Source organism: Bacidia gigantensis (genome assembly GCF_019456465.1).
Source record: "Bacidia gigantensis strain McMullin 20006 chromosome Unknown contig_180, whole genome shotgun sequence".
In the NCBI taxonomy this organism is placed as follows: Eukaryota; Fungi; Ascomycota; class Lecanoromycetes; order Lecanorales; family Ramalinaceae; genus Bacidia; species Bacidia gigantensis.
Window position 1 is genome coordinate 2,510,985 of NW_025408596.1, and position 16,935 is coordinate 2,527,919.

The 16,935-nt window shown below is 44.3% G+C and overlaps 5 protein-coding genes across 5 annotated transcripts; 2 read left to right on the top strand and 3 right to left on the bottom strand.

The window, feature by feature from the left end:
- Positions 1-3,734: 3,734 nt before the first annotated feature.
- Positions 3,735-5,708, bottom strand: KY384_003684 (uncharacterized protein; the record flags this gene model as incomplete). The annotated part of the gene is made up of 6 exons (XM_044812197.1): positions 3,735-4,216; positions 4,267-4,930; positions 4,980-5,005; positions 5,229-5,437; positions 5,484-5,583; positions 5,642-5,708. The coding sequence occupies 6 exons, from the start codon at positions 5,706-5,708 to the stop codon at positions 3,735-3,737; spliced, it is 1,548 nt and encodes a 515-aa protein (XP_044671330.1).
- Positions 5,709-6,081: 373 nt separating this feature from the next.
- Positions 6,082-8,574, top strand: KY384_003685 (uncharacterized protein; the record flags this gene model as incomplete). Its single annotated transcript, XM_044812198.1, has 2 exons — positions 6,082-6,509; positions 6,567-8,574. 2 exons carry the CDS (start codon positions 6,082-6,084, stop codon positions 8,572-8,574), a joined length of 2,436 nt encoding a protein of 811 aa, XP_044671331.1.
- A 1,167-nt stretch (positions 8,575-9,741) lies between these two features.
- KY384_003686 (uncharacterized protein) lies at positions 9,742-12,490 on the bottom strand (the record flags this gene model as incomplete). The annotated part of the gene is made up of 7 exons (XM_044812199.1): positions 9,742-10,579; positions 10,639-10,679; positions 10,737-10,817; positions 10,887-11,200; positions 11,648-12,279; positions 12,339-12,406; positions 12,461-12,490. 7 exons carry the CDS (start codon positions 12,488-12,490, stop codon positions 9,742-9,744), a joined length of 2,004 nt encoding a protein of 667 aa, XP_044671332.1.
- Positions 12,491-13,694: 1,204 nt separating this feature from the next.
- KY384_003687 (uncharacterized protein) lies at positions 13,695-16,005 on the bottom strand (the record flags this gene model as incomplete). The annotated part of the gene is made up of 2 exons (XM_044812200.1): positions 13,695-15,821; positions 15,877-16,005. The coding sequence occupies 2 exons, from the start codon at positions 16,003-16,005 to the stop codon at positions 13,695-13,697; spliced, it is 2,256 nt and encodes a 751-aa protein (XP_044671333.1).
- A 395-nt stretch (positions 16,006-16,400) lies between these two features.
- On the top strand, positions 16,401-16,837 carry KY384_003688 (uncharacterized protein; the record flags this gene model as incomplete). Its single annotated transcript, XM_044812201.1, has 2 exons — positions 16,401-16,453; positions 16,501-16,837. The coding sequence occupies 2 exons, from the start codon at positions 16,401-16,403 to the stop codon at positions 16,835-16,837; spliced, it is 390 nt and encodes a 129-aa protein (XP_044671334.1).
- Positions 16,838-16,935: the final 98 nt, after the last annotated feature.

The following is a 16,935-nucleotide window of genomic DNA, read 5'->3' on the forward strand; positions in this document are numbered from 1 at the left end:
TTAAATAGTTTAAAAATTTTTCTATATTTATTTTTTTAAAGTTCTAATAGTTAGGTACTACTATTATTAAAGTTTTATACCTAAGTACTATTCTAATTAAGTTATAATTAGATCTAAAAATAAGCTATTCTAAAGACTTATAATAAAAGATATATTATACTATATTTTAAGTAGCTTAAGCTAGGTTAATTATAGATTTTTTTAAATTAAAATTATTTAAAAATCTTATTACTATTCTAAGCAATATAATTAGCTAGAGATTATATATTATTATAATTTCCTAGAAGTATTAGGTTTATCTTTTAATTATAGTTAGTTTTTTAAACTAGTCTAAATATTAAATATTAAAGTTTTTTATAATAAGCTATTAGTAATTGCTATAGAGGGATAGTTTCTTTTCAACTAGTACTAAAGTATTGCTATTAGTTATTATTTTTTTAGCTATATTAAATAAAGCTAAATAAACGTTATAGATAATAATATAATCTTTTTTTTTTATTTAAAAATCTTAAAATTAGTATTTAGAATATACTAGAGTAGTTAATAATTTATATAGAGCTAAAGTCGATATTCTTGCTTATATATATATAGATTTAAGCTAGCTTTCAGCCTATTTTATTAGGAACTTTATTTATAAGCTAAAAAAAGTAATATTTTTATTTCTATAAATAATAGGTAGTTATTTAAAATAGATTGCTTTAAGGCTTTAATATATAAATAATATAGTAGGCTAGTACTTATTTATCCCTAAGTACTTTAGCTATAACTTTAGTTTTATTTTTCCTTATATTATACTATAGTATTAATAGGTATTAGGTATAATTTATTTTTATATAGCTAAGTTTTTATAAATCTGCTTTTTAGTAAAAAGCTAAAGCTTCTTTAGAGTATAGCTTAATCGCTATAGCTCTAAGCTATTAAAAAATAGATTTAAGCCTTTTTTTTATTATTAACTTTATTTTCCTTATTAGTTTTAAGTTCTTTATAAGCAAAGTTAATAGTAAGCCTATTAATTAGTTTCTATTTAGTTAATAGTTCTTTTGCCCTATTTTTCTTTATTATATTTAGCTAATTATTAGTTTTTAGCTTAAAAGCTATAGTTGTTTTTTTTTTATAGCCTTTTTTAAGGCTAACTTACTAAAAGTAAATATAAAAGTAGATAAAAGCCTTAGGCTAATTAATTTAGCTAATATAAGCTTTAGTTAAAACTTTTCTATAGTAATAACTTTCTACTTAATATATTTTATCTTTTTTTTTGTTATTTATAGTTACTAGACTAAGACTTATATAATTTTTTATACTATATATATTTAAACTTAGAAATATCTTTTAAATAAAAATAATCTTTTGAAAAATAATTTTTTAAATATATATTATATTTAATTAAGTTCCTATATAAAGTAGCTTTATATCTATATTTATAGTATTTATAATATTAGTTTATTATATATTAGCTAATATATCGATATACCCTGCAGCTTTAGTTATTTTAAAATATATTATAAGTATTAATTACTGCATTATAGTCTATAGGGGATATAAATTTAAGTATTAAAAGTATATATATCTATAGCTTTTAAAGCTTCTAGAGCTAGTAGATTCTTTAGATCTATTATCCTCTTAAAATAACTATATTCTAGCGCTATAGCTTTTTAATTATAATTATAAGGTTATCTATATCTACGCTTTTAATATAGATTCTATTAATAATTATATTATATATAGGGACTATAATTATAGCCTTACCCTTAGGTATAAGGGCTTTTAGCTACTTTATATTCTTCTTTATAATTTCGCTATCCTTAGTAGTATATATTGTTAAGCATATATCGCCGCTAAAAAGCAGCTTAACTAGCTTAAAATCGACTAATATTAATATCTAAACTATAGCTAAGCTAAGTATATATTTTAGCTTATTTTTTAATAAATATTCTTCTATATAGATATTAATGCTAGTTTTCTTTTCTAGGCACTTAATATACTTTTATTTATATATATAATTAAGTTTTTTATAGGCAGAACTTACTAATTAGTTTATAAAGTTTTTTATATTAATTATAATTTCCTACTTTTAGTAGCACTTTTTAAAGGAAGCTATAGCTACTATACTTATATTAGAGGGGATTTAGCTATAATAGTTATATATATAAATAAAAAAAGAATAGGCAGTATAATAGCTGTAGTAGCAATTATAGCTTATATTTTTATAGCTTATAGTTTATTAATATATTTAATAGTTTTAATATATTATGCCTTTTATTAAAAGGAAGCTTTAATAATTAAAAACTATAATAAAAATTCAATATTATTAAGTATATTAAATACGCTGTAGGTATTAGCTATTTAACTAGTAAAAGTAATAATCTTTTTTATAGTTTTTTAATATATATATAAGTTCTTTAAAGCCCTATTTTCTAAATACTTTTATATAATATTAATAATCTATTAAGCTAGGTTGAACTTTATAGGCTTATTGTTATTAGCTATTATTATTATTATAGTTACTGTTTTTATAATAGCCGGCTAGCTATCCTATAATAATTTCTGCTTATTAAGCTAGCGAAAAGCAACTATAATAGGCTAGGCCCTAAAGTAGGTATTATTTAAATGCTTATAATAAGCTAGTTAAGATGCAGCTATACTGATAATAATTGTTATTGTAGTTGTTGAGCAGTCAGATCTGAAAATAGGTTCGATCGAGGTGTCCAGTTGGGGCTAAACGGCAATTTGATGCCGAGACTTCTGCACATTTTTGTGAAATATCTTGTGCAAGCTTACATAATTCCAACCTCATCCCATTTCAGCCGCTCATCAGGCTGAGCAAGTTGGACCAGCCAGCACCAAATCCTTCACCCAGCCTTAGGTGGCCACGGTTTCAACATTGGACAACAAGCCTCCCACATCCATCTACCAAACATTTCGCTCCTTTGAGACAACTTCGCAGCCCACAGACCATGCACGTATAGCCATGGGATATCTTCTCTACTACCTTACCTTCGCCTTCTTCGCCCTGTTCCTAGGTACGTAGAGCCCAGTTCACTCCTTCCTCCCCGGCGGCTTACACACTGCGACTAACCGTTCGCACTCTCTAGCACTCTACCTCACCCGTACTCACTGGCTCCCATACCTTCCAATTCCTGACTACATTTATACACGCCTCCCCTCTTCATTCCAGAACGATATCGAGAATGGCTTCACCTCTGCCGACTTTAACCTCCAACAGAATGTTGAAGGCACTGATCAGAGACAGGGTCTAGATCAAGTGGGCAAGAGAGAAGTGGGGAAGATCATGAAGAGGATGAAGGTCGGCTTTGACGAGGCCAGACGGCTGTATATGCAGAGAAGGTTTAGGGATGAGGGCATCGGCGAGGATGGCAGACCGAGAGATCCCAAGTTTGTGAGCTTTTCGTGAGCGGCTAAAGAGACGGTGGGAGCTTGGTGATGTCTACTGTGAAGAAAGGTGAGGACGCGACCCTGGTATACAATTTGGCCAAAATTACAGGTGCCCGATCTGTTCAAACTGGACGCAGGAGGAGACTATAGGCTTGGAATCCTGGGTGCAATTGCATGTAAGATAGTTTCGGGTAATTTCTGATGCGTTCAAGCGATTCCGAATGAGGGTTTGATGAATAAATGAAGGTCTATATTCTGAGTTTGACGTATGTTTTATCGTCGTATCCACTTCAGACTGGTAGACTGGGTCCAAGCTGGCTGGAAAGTCTAAGCTTTTTGGATCAATCAAGTTTTTTACCCGTCTTTTCACCGATAATCTTCCTCATCTCTTCGGCTGTTGGCATTTCTATCTTGCTTCCTCGTCGTTGTCTAGCTTCAACTTCTGATTTTATCTCAGCGACTACTTCTCCGATATCTGCACCGGGATCTTCGGGAAGCCCTAATAATTGCTGTTGATGGATCTTTTCTTTCTGAGCTTTTGGTACGGCGCTCTGATTTCTTGCTTTGAGCCTCTTGATGAGCCACAATTTCCCGGGCGAGGCAAAGAACGCCGTCGACAGGATGACCCCAATCACAGTGTAGAAATACACACGCGCCCAAACTAGTATGGAGTCGGGAAGCGTAAGTAGCACAAACGGAGCAGTCGTGAAGCAAAAGGCAGTTTGCGTAGCAATATACGACATCAAGTCGTAATACACCTTGTACTTTGTCGGCTGTTGCCCGTCTGTCGTCAAGAAAAATGGCCGCACGTGGCGGCGAAAGTCTGGATGTCATTTAGAGCGGTTTCATGAGGGTCAGGGGGTCGATACAAACTTTTTGCGATTGTCTGCAAGAAAGCGGCCAAAACAAAGGACAAATAATATCCAGGATAGAAGCCATGCCAAAAAGCGCTTGTCACAAAGGTTGCTAAGCTGGCTCGAAAACCCGGTTTCTTCCCTTTCGGAGTCACTCGCAGATACATGTAGTACCGCAACCAATTGTTCGTATTCATGTTCCAGTTTTCGAGATAAGCCCGCGAGTTTTGTGCAGTCTCGATGCCCCAAGGATTCACATTTTGCAATCTGTTCCAATCGATCTTGCCAGTCTTTGGATTGATGCCTTTATATCCCATACCCGAGAGTATGCATGCTCCTTCAGTGAGAGCCCAGACGCCGTAATATTTCATCCTTGTTGTCAGGCCTAAAGCTTCTAGAAGCCATACTCTTCGAAGAAAGCCATGTTGCATGTAGGAGTCACCCAAGACAAGACTAGCGTTGTACCAACTCGAGAATTGGAGGAACGCTAATATCCAAAACAGTCCGATCACTGCTTTGATCGCGGCTGGTGTACCGCTGCGAGGGATCTTCCTCTTTTTCCGCGTCTTGGGATAATGAGCTGGGTCTGTGCCTGGTGGCACATCGAACATGGTAGCTTCTATCCACTGACGGTAATCAACGTAGTCAAATGCAGGTCCTGCAAAGAGGGACGGGAAGAAGAGCTAGAGCGTCTCAGCGAATAGGCCGGGATGATATGGTTTCGTGACTCACAACATATCCCGCAAAATCCAATAAACCTGGAAGCTGATGTAGCGCCCCTCTTTTTGGAATTCGGCAAGATCTCTTTCGGGTAGACGTCCGTCATGCACATTCCAACAGAATGCGGTAAGCTACAAAGCATTTTAGCTTTTGTCATATTGACGAGCAATAGTGTTTTCAACCTTCATGATGAGGACCATCTGGACTCCTTTTGGGATCGTCAAACTTGGCTTTCGGAGACAGCAATTGATACCAACATACCCGTGATATCGACAAGGCTAGGGTCGTTGACAAATTGCCGATATATGTGGCTCACTGACATATGGCCCATCAAGAAGACGAACCCAAGCCATGGCATCCATGGGCCTGCTACTTTGGATGCAATCAGGTATGCTCCGGCTGAGCTTATGAGCACGGTCCTTAGACCTGCCCACAAGTCAAATAGGCCGACGAGGTAGAATAAGGAGACGCTAGCTGGTGTCAAAGGTGTTCAAGCGTGTATTATATTGTGCGTACGCGATGCTAAAGGCATTCTTCTGCCATGGCTTGTTGTCCGGCAAACGTTTGAGAACCGCCGCGAGAGGGTAAGAGAACAGAAAGGAGGCAATAAGCTTGACTGGTGTGATTAAGTTCTGGCCATGGAGCTTGGAAGCAGCGAAGGGTAGGAATCTCACGCTCGTCCACGGAAGCCCCTAAGGAGGCAGCTAACTTGATAAAAGGTAGATTGATAGAGGGGAGCATGGTTCGCAGGAGGTGGAGGTTGAGGATTACATTGAGCTCACGTCAGTTGACATTGATATTGCCTCATTAGGATTGTAAGAAAGCCAAAAAGCATGACATTTTCAGGCTAAAACAAATGTCCTTGATTATTATAGGGCAGCCGTAAGGCTATGCTATCTACAGCGCGTATGATGATTGATAGAGCATCCCCAGGGCCAGAGCCAGGAGCTCTGCTGTTGCACCAGTTGGTCTGGCCCAGCCCCAGCCTGCCTAATAATAATTATTCCTACAAGTGCCCATTTAGTTATTATCAGCTCTTCCCGTGTCACTTTATCGCGCACCTCGTGCTTCACGAACATCTCCCGATCTGGCTGTCCCATGATGTACCACCGACATGGCCGATTCAGCTTCAATACTCGGTACGATCGTCGCCGTGAGCTCCTCTGCTGCTCAGCTTGCCCTCACCATCTTTCGCCTTGTGCACGAGGCGAAGGATGCACCCCAAATTTTGACCGACTTTCGCCAAGAGCTGTTCCAATTTAAGGAACTTCTCAGCCAAATAGAAGGCATCCTACTTGACGATGAAGAGAAGTCCGAGAAGGCCCAAGAGCAGCTTTTACCGATTAAGAAGCTGTTGGAAAATTGCAGCGACTATCTGATTCGGGCCAAACACCAATTCCCCGAGCCCAATGAGTACGACCCTCATGTGTCACTGTTGCAGCGACTTCGGCTGGTCGTGAAGAAGGACGCATTCGTGGCTTCACGCGCCCACATGCAGATGGTTGCCCAGATCCTTACGCTACAGCTCCAGAGGATAGCTATGTAAGTCCAATTACCTGGTGCAATGCTATGCATGAAGCTCATATGATGATGTCGCAGCGTGAAGACTTTCCACATCTCAGGTACGCAAGACCACATTGAAGAGTCACAGGCGCGGACGGAGAAGGAAATCCAAAAGCTAGAACCAATCCTACGAGCCGTGCAGTTTAAATTAGCCACGATCGAGAAGCACATCTCCGGCGACGATGATGACAGCGAAGACAGGACGTTGATTGAAACCTCGAGAGGGCCTGAAGATTTTAGACTCAGGCACGAGCAGTATCTCGCTAAGTATGCCAGGCACATGCTCGACTCAGGTCGTCAATTTGAGGAACAGATGAAGATTAAAGCTCAGACTGCCTATGGGTCTGATACTGGCTCTCAGCCGGGCACAATTGCCCAGTGGAGAGCTGAAGTGGCAACAGAAGCAATTCCTGGCGGGGCAAGCGATTTGAGGACTCCACCTCAGAGCATTCGTAGTTCTTTGCCGCCAATTCAAGAAGTCAAGGCAGATATATCTGTCAGCTTTTCGCGCAATCCTAATTTCATACGTAAAAGGGTAGATCTCTTTCAGAAAGAAGTTACTAGGCAGGCAGCAGCTGGAGCATTTGATGACGCGCGCGAGAATCAAATCAAATCAATCAATCTACTCGAGGAGCTAGAAGCAAGTCACAATGTCAAATTTGAGGAGAAGGTCCCATATGTAAAGAAACTAGCCCAGCTCTACATGCAAGATGACACACTTGGGAGCTATGAGGAGGCCGCGAATATACTTAAGCGATTGTTGGCAGACATAGCAACTGATAATATGGAGGTAACTAGTGCGCTGCATCAAATGCTAGCTGTCGTTTATGACGGTAAGAAAGACTGGAAGTATGCTGAACTACATGCCGGTATTGCGCTCGATCAACGGGAGAATCTGCCTGGTCCGCCCGCAGCACTGATACAAGAATCTGCCGCATTTCTGATTGACTTCTATGAGAAGCAGAATGATACCGATTCTGCGTCGATGGCCTTCGCGTTGAGAGCTAGTTACAGCGACTATCTAGTCTCTAGCCCATCACCAGAAGCTCGGCGTCAACAAGAGCCTGTAAGAAACGTCTCTGGCAGTTCGGTTGAAAGACAGCTTGAGCTATCCCCTGAGATGCATTGGCTACTCCATCAGGGGTTCGGAATTGGCCCTCGAGATTATAAAGACCGACTTCACATGAAAACCAAAATGACGCCGATCATTACTCTTATTCAATCCAGCGACCCAAGTGGGATTGAAATGCTACGTCGGCTTGTGGATGACGGAGCTTCCATCAACATTCCAGATGGTGACAAAGACTTGCAAATGACTCCAATCATGTGGGCTGTTAGGTGTAAGAATGAAGGGGCCGTAAAATTTCTTCTCAATGCAAGACCTGACACTCGTATACCTGACGTGCGTGGAAGGACAGCTCTCCACGTTGCAATGGACAAAGACTCCACCTCCCTGGCTCAACGATTGTACGACTACGACGCGGAATTGATTCACTTCGCAGATGGATTTGGCACCACGCCGCTTCATTGCGCAGTCGAACGCAAATCTAAGAAATTAGTAACGTGGCTACTCAATAGAAGGGCCAATGTCAATGTACAGGACAACGACTGGCGAACGCCACTGCACACAGCTGTATACAATGATGCCATCGATCTCATTACACAATTGCTCAACCATAGACCCCCACCAGACTTATCACTTCGTAACCGTGAAGGCCGCACAGCCATCGAGGCGGCGAAGGCCAAGGGCAAGAACTCTCGACTGTATCATCTCCTATCTCATGCATCTTCGAATGCTTCTACAGTTACCTCACCTCAGCACAGTCATCGTCCGTCGACAACGACACTGGTCCCGCAACGTTCATGGACCACCCTAGCACCTCCTAGTCCAGGCCGGACATCATCTCACACATATCGCGATAAGCCGCTGCCTCTAAGTCCCATAGAGCGGAGTGGCACCGTGTCATCTTCCTCGACGGAGAAAAGTTTAGGCTTTTTCTCCGCTAAATGGAAGGCAAAACATCATCTAGACACAAAAGTATAATATAGGCATAATTCAAAGCAGGGTTCCATATCTACCTTGCCAGCTAAGACAGCAGACCTGGCCGTACTTCATCCCGATTTCTATCTATGAAGTCGTCAAGTCACACTACATCGTCTCCAGATATAAGAAGGCCTAGCTGTCACCACTGGCAGGGAGTCATAGCCACTCGATATTACTAAGGATATCTGCTGTATGAAAGCCAGATATATAGATAAGGTCCTATAGCTCATAGCAAATGGCCGGAAGAGCTCAGGAGAGTTGGGTCCTATGAATGCGAACTTTGTCTGCTGGCTTTCTCCTAAGTTCTGGCTTGAGTCACAGCAATGGCGATCTACCTCCCCAACATAGCGGCGAACCTTGGTCCAGGAGAAGACGACCGAGCCAGAAACCAAAGTTTTAAGAAAATAATTGGCCCGATTCCTTAGAAAGCGCTAGGTCGAAAGGCTTGCAGACTTTAGTTCAAAAGCAGTCAAGTCTGCTGCATAAAATGAGGGCCAGATCCTTTAAGAATCCGCGTACTTCTGGTTGGCTAGAGTTGAGCGAGGCCATTTAAACCCATCTACTTCTGTCCCTCAAACTGCTTTTGTCATGTCTAATGGCTTGCTGCATTCTTAGACTGTCTGGGAGCCGCGAGTGTGGCCGCGGAAAGTGGATGATTCTTCTCGGTCTATTTGACTTGCATCGCCGTGGTGGCCGAGGAATTCATTCTGCAAATATCTGATGAACATTTAGTGGTCGGAAGTATCTATGTCGATACAATAATAGCAATGGCCTGCTGGAGGCCTTGCTGTGGAGTCAAGGGTGAAGATCTCGAGAGACATGTGCCAAGCTAGAAATTGTATCCCTTGGCAATGAGTTTCAGCATGGCAGAGGCGACATTGGGGATTTTGGCGTTATCAGGACTTGACAATTTGTATACAGGAAGTATGATTATGATATCAACGCTATGCGGCGATGAGATACCCTTGCAAAAGAACAAAGCCGCGTTGGTCTCACTATTTGAATATTCGAACGGAGCGATTATGAGGTTTTATATGTCAGGTTGTGAGGTACCATGAGACTTGGAAATCGGGCTCGAATCTTGACCTCTCATATCATTCACCATTAATAATTACCCGGCTGAAGACTACTCGATTCTTACTGCCGTTGACTAAATGGGTTTTGCCGTCAGATCTTCAAGCCTTTCGACTCCCCGATCTCGCCAGGCCGGATGTACCAATCTGCGGATTGATCTGCTGGCCGCCCCTCGCCAATCTCATACACTATTTCATGCACCGAGCTCGTGCGCGATACATCATCTGGGGGCCCGTTGGCGTACCCACCAGCTTCGTATACCCTTTGGGAACTCATGCTGCCCCGCCCACTCACATCATCCTGTAAGCCTTCCACACCCCGAGGATCATACCCACTTCCTCCGCCCATGTCCCAATTGCCAGATTCAACGACATGGATAGGCTGGTCCATGAAGTACAAACTCGGTTTCTCGCCCCGCTTGACTTTGGACTTCGAATACCATTGGATGGTGTCTTTCTGATGGCGTACGTGTTTCTTGGTCAAGACTCCAAACCTAAAGTCCAGATCCTCAAGCGAGCATTGCGAGGTCTCGGGCACGAAGAAAAATACTAGAAAGAAGGCTATCATACACAGTGCGCAGAATATTCCTAATGTCTTCGCCGATCCGAGCTTCGTGTTCATGCGAGGGTACATGAGCCCTAATAAGCCGGCGAAGAATAGATTTGTAGCGACGGCGGCACCCATACCGACTTCACGATGACTGAGCGGGAAGGCTTCAGCGCTGTACGTGAATGGCACGGGGCCTCCACCAAGGGAGTAGACGGCGACGAAAATGATGGTGAAAGTTCCTACGAGAGGAAGTGAACGTCCGCCTTTGGATTCGTAGGAAAAGCCGATGGCGAGGAGGAGCCAGGCCATATTTGGAAACGTGTAGAGAAGGAGTTTACGGCGACCGAGCTTGTCGATGGTGCGGATCGCAGGAAAGGTGAAGCTTGATAGAGTGTAAGCTTACTATGAAAAGACTTGTCGGCTGATTTAAGGGGTAATTACATGAAATTGGTGAGACCTGTCCCGAAGGAGAAGAGGAGGGCCTGAGTAGAATTAATATCTCAAGAAATCCAGGAAGAGCTGGAGGCGATATTGCTTACCTTCCTCAGTTCTGCAAAGGCTGGAGCATTTTTGTCCTTGACCGTCACGGCTAGGAAGAAGTTGGAGCTGTAGAAACTGATCTAGTTTAACCATCAGAATTTGTTCCGGAGGGAAAAGAAGAAAGCGAAGGAATGAACGGGCAGTCCTACAATGTTGATCCCACAGAGTTGCTGTGACAGCATTACGATAACTGAAGCTAGAGTTGCTCGCCGGATACGGCCAAGGGTGATGAGTTCACTGACGCGGCGGAAATAACTCGACTTGCGGACCACAACTTGGCTACCCTCTAGGTTATATCGTAGGCCGCTGTTCTGGTATCGAATAAGGTAGTCTTCTTCGACCTGTATTTGTTTAAAGAGCAGATAAATGTCCCGAGCTGCCAATAGCTCATTTCCCCTCAGTGCGTGGGCGGATTGAAAGGCGGAAAGGAGTTGTCCATGTTTGATGTACCAGCGCGGCGACTCTGAGATAAAGTTAACACATCACGTCTGGGAAACTACGGCAGTGGTAGAGGCTCACCTGGACAGAGGTATATCAAAAAGAGTAGAGGGACCGCTGGAATGAAGGACGACCCTGCTTGGAGGCGCCAAGCAATGCTAGACTTGAGAACGATTAAATTCCCACAGTAGCCCCTGAATTGATGTCAGTGGGCCTCAGTGTCGTATAGCTGGCGGTCAATAATTACAGTAGGATGCCAAATGCGTCAAAGAGCTAAGACAGAGAGATTAATTTAGCCACTGCGCTACCATTTGACGACGATCAACGTACCTGCCAAAACATGACGATACTACCTCTGATTCTTGTGGGACTTATCTCAGCCGCTGTGATGAAAATTCAATTTAGCAGCGATTTCATAGTGTGTACGCACAATGCCCCGAGGCATTAAGTCGAAAGAAAAGCCTGGACCTACCAAAGATTGGAATTGTGCTGGCTTTCAGACCCATACCAATACCGAGCAATAGTCTCGAAACAAGTAGCTGATACCATATCTGCGATACGGCACAGCCAATGGCCGCAAAAAGAGAGAATATTGCGGCCACAAAGATCGTGCCCCTCCTACCCAGCTTCAAGCCGTCGTTGAGTGGGTCAATGAACAGACATCCAATCAAGCCAGCCGCAAGATATGGAGCAGCGTTCACCAATCCAAAAAGCCAATCACGGGCGGTCTTTTCTTTCGTAAGCTGTAGGTCGTCTCCCCAGGCGGTGTTGGCGCCATTGATGCCAGTCTGACTCCATCCTTGAACAAGAGCTCCACAGGAACATGTAATAAGTGTAAGCCAGAGTTTCCAGGGTTGTCTGAGGATGTGTTCTTTCTCCTGCCTCAACGCGGCTTTGTCTTCTTCCGTGAGTTCGGTAATGTTGTTCGTGTTCTGAGGATTTCGGGCGATTCGCGCAGCTTTTTGAAAGAGACCGAGTCTACTCCTGTCTATAGGATCCTGGATACGATGCTCGGGCGATTGACGGAGGATCTCATGCCTGTAAAAGTCTTCAACATCGCGAGACAGCTCATCATCGTTGTAATGCGCGATAGGATTGATGATTCTGTTGCGCTTGGTTTCAGCAGATACTTGAACTGTCCGCCGCCTATATTCTCGACTTACCGTCCATCGAAATTGTCTTCGAGCCTGCCGCTGGCATCATGATGGATCTCGCGATACCCAGCGATAGGCTGGAGGAATCAGCACATTGTCGCCACAGGCGGTGGCTCATGGTAGATACTGACCTGGAGTTTTTCACTGTTTGGTGAGCCCATTGCGAGCTGGTTAGTGGACCTGAAGAGGTAGGAGAAGTGGCACCTCACAGAAGCAAGTAGCCACCTGGGGAAGTGGAGTCCTGTGAGGCTGAGCTTTTGAACAGAACTGCGAATAGATTGAGGCAAGCTTGTGCGGGTGGTTAAAAGCAGCTAACATGCAGCTAGATCAGCATGAAGGGGCCAAATACCGTTAGGGAATCCGTCTAACAGCTAGCTCGATGCCCGATGCAAGCGGACGGCAACATGGTATGACCAGCAAAATCCGACAAATTTAGGATAGCACAGCAGCTTCTTCAATCCATTGAGACTTGTTCTCGTTGTGGTTACACAGTGAGATTCAGAGAGAGCGACCCAACATGAGTGACATGATAGCAGAGTCACGCTGAAAGGCAATGCAGGCACCTACCGGGATGAGGGGTGCACAGAACTTGTTGGGCCCGGCAGCCACGTCAAAGACAGGTACGAATGATCGGATTAAATGTGCAGCTAAGCGAAGGCAGTAGTCAGATTGAAGTGTGATAGACGGAACTAGACGATGGATTGACCAATTATGCCAGACTGAGGGGCCTTGTGATTTGTCAATTGGCATCGTGCCCCAGAGGTAGCCGCTCAGTCAGACAGCTATGGTAAATGGTAATCACGGGAAATCCTTCGTGCGATCTTCAGACCAGTGTCATGTAACATCCGCAATAATGCTGTTGGCTGTTGCTGGTCGGGGGGGGGAGGGAGTGAGAGTGAGCAAGGCTGAGATTGCGCAGTCCTGAAAGGATTCGCTAGTCCATAGGGCTGTGTATTTTTTAGGGTTGGCTGTTTCATCTCCGTTCATCGCCCGAAACTAATGTCTTGGCATTTGTCTGAGCTTGGCTCCCACTACGGCTCGGGGAAGGGGGAAAACGCGTACAATGACTAAGCACGGAGATATCTTGGCGATAATCGATATCACTTCCAAGGGTCCTGCTCTTTTGTTGGCCTTTCTGACTGTCGACGCCTGAAGAGTATTTTAGGGAATGCTGATGTTAGATCTTCCTCCCATCCTCAACTGCACGGAGGATCCTCAGTGAGCTGTCATCACTGGCAATGGCAAGTTCCACACGCGCATTCTCCCCTTCGTCCCTCCTCGGCCGCCACTTAAGTCTGGTAATAGCTTTCGAGGGCCGCAAACTTGACTCGTTAGCCTCATACTCCCAGTGAGGAACATCAGAACTCACGATTCCTTTATCCTTACCATCGCCGAAGTCTCCCATGATCCGAAAATGACCTCTTGCAGAATGAGATCGCCAGATTCTGTGCCCACGGCCAACAGACGACGTCCCTTGAATAGCTCGGGCCCAAAGTCAAGCGCGCTAACTGCAGAGGGGTACAACGTGTTCGATACTAAACCAACCTGCCCATTGCCCATGAGCCAAATTTTAACCGCCTTGTCACGCCCAGCGGTCGCAAACACTCTTCCCATAGTCTCTGCGGACCAACAAGCATCGAGAATCATCCTCGAGTGGCCCTTTGGATTGGCATGCTTGACTATGTAGTTGGAGGCATTTGTGCTATCTCTCTCGAAGACAGCCCATTGTCTATCTCTACCAGTGCTAAGGAGATATTTGTCATCATTCGCAAATGCAAGGGCCGTGACCGTCAACGAATGCGCCTTCAGCGCGGGCTTGACCTCCCGCCAGTCTTTGGTAGTGTACAGCCTTATGACAGCGTGAGACAGCGAGCTAGCTTTGCAACTTGTTGCGACGAGCGTGCCGTCATGAGAGGCTGCTACTGCTGATATCTCGTAGCCGTGACCGTAAAGCTTTTCTCGCTCAGGCCATAGAGTATGCCTCGCTAATTGATCTTCCGTTGGCATGGTCATGGCAGCAGTATCTATCTGCTTATTCTCCATCATCCCTCCGTTTCCCACGGTCCCTTTCATGGTATTCCGCTCATCGTCTGGCTCTGTACCGGCTTTGTTGGATAAACCAAGGACAGGCATGCTTGCTGAGTCTGTAAGTTTGTGCTCTTCCGCGCTGTGTATGCCACATAGTCGTCGCAATAGCTCCGCGGTTTGCCGAGGCTCGTCAAAGACCCGAAGGAGCTTTTCGTCCGCTCCAGAAATGAATTGAGTCGAGCTGATAGAGTCAATACAGTTGAGATCGTAGCCGTGGATCTGAGGCCGTGCCAATTCCTGCCATGATGCCAGACCGTCTTTGATCGACTCAGCGTTCAACCTAGTTGTTTGATCAGAGCTGGTAGATAATAAATAGTTTCCGTCTTTGGACCAAGCTATGTCAGTAATCGATTTTGTGTGGCCACTAATACCGGAATGTTGCAACCAGCGATCTTCCTTTTCATTATACATCCACAATCTCCAGCTACCAGTCCTTCCAAGACTGACCACACTCGTTCCATCCGGAGACCAGAGCCCAACCCAGAAGCCTCCTGTGCTGCCACTTGCCGTTGTCGAGCCCTTCTGGAGACTAATCTCTCCAAGTCTTGTCACTGGTATCCAGATGCCAGAGGAAGCTTCTGGCTGCCAAATAGCAAGAGAGTTATCTGCAGACGCAGAGAGAAGCTGCAATTTACCTTGCTGTAGGTGCCACGAAACTGTATAAATCCAATCTTCATGGCCGAGCAACAACGCTTCGAACGTAAGCATATGATGTCCCGATGAGCTTTGCAGCTTGTGCCTCTTGTTAGAAAGCGATTCTTCGAAAGCATCAACCAAATCGACTTGATGAGACGGAACAGTCGGTACCGTTCTAGCAATACGCCAGAGGCGGATATACTTATCTTGACTTGCAGAAGCGAGGACTAAATCGCTTTGCGGACATTGGAACTCTTCACTGATCGAGAGGGATCTTATCCAGCCTTCATGGCCAGTCAAGGAGGCTTGATGCTCGAAGATTCCCCCTTTCAACTTAACGTAGACATGAGCGGTGCTGCTTGTGCCAGCGACGGCCAGAACAAGATCTCGATTTTGATTCAAAGAGTGCAGTGCTGTAGTAAGAGGTAAAAATCGTGGAGCAAGATCAATTGTCTGTAGTAAAGTTGTTTCCACAACCGGGCCCTCTAAGTCTAGATGCCAGATTTTGATTATCGAGTCTGCTGAGCCAGACACGACTAGATTCGGATGCGAATTTACAGATATGCAATTAACGGATGAAGCATGATCGTCGAGGATTCGAATCACTTGGCCTTCACTTTCCGACATCCTCCATATCCGGATTGTCTTGTCGGTAGAGCCGCTGACGATAATTGGAGAGCATCCCTGAAGCGTGGGGAAGAATTTGACAGCATTGACGGTGTTTTTGTGGCCAGCCAAAAGACATTTTACGGATTTATGGTCTCTTGACTGGCTGCATACTAAGTCTCGTTGAATAATGACACTATCCAGGGTCTTTACTTACTAACGGGCTCCAAATTGCTACGTTTTGATCAGCTCCGAATGCTAGTAGTCCGGATCGACAGTCCCAATCAGCTGCTGAAGGATGCCTGTTACCACCAGCGGCAAAGTAGGCTGCCTTGAATTCAGACATAAAAGCAATCAATCGTGTGGAAAATTTTCGAAGCTAAGCGTGGATTAAGTTTTGCCGTGCTTGAAGCATACTGTGGTCGTATGTGTGGAAAAAGTGGTGACTTTTGGATGTGGCAATTATCTAAGCCACAGTCTCCAACCGGCTAGTCCAAATGATATGCATTAATGATTAGATATACGCAGCTGTGGAGATGCGCATTTCTAATCACTTCTAGTCAGCCTACATATTGGCCAGTTGAAGGGTGTGGCGGGGTAGGGGAGTCACGGACGAGTATATCTTGTACTGGGTTTCTAAAGCTCAAGTAAAGGAGTCGAGAACTTTTGATAAGGTACACCAGATAGCACCCTCCTGATCATCAAGCCTTACATACCACATAACTCCAACGGAAGTTCAGTATGGAAATCGACCATGAGAGAATCGACCATCTGCCGGTCATTGTAGAATTCAGGTGTGTTTCTTGCCAAGTTCATTAACGGACTCGCTCAATTTCACCAGCGGTGGCCTTGAAATACTGTTCTCAAATATTAGGAAACATACCCTTTCCGTCCCGAAGGTCCAGAAAAACGGCAAACCAGTGAACATCGCTTTCCTTGTCCACTACCTGTGCGACAACTTGATGAGAGATCCCCGAAAAGAGATGTTTGTGTTGGACGGTACTGTGTACGTCAATCTTAACGAGGTAAATCCTTTTGATGGTAACCCAGTGTGTCGTAGGAGGCCTGGAATTCTGGTTCTCATCAACGATGCCGACTGGGAACTTGATGGCGGTGAACAGTATGAAATACAACACAACGATAATATTTTCTTTGTTTCGACCTTGCATGGAGGCTGATCTTCATCCCCTGTGGAGAAGTCCTTTCCTTATCCACTGCACTGTCAAACCAGCAGCTCACCCCATTTCCACCAACAAGCCGTGTAGCTACAGCACTA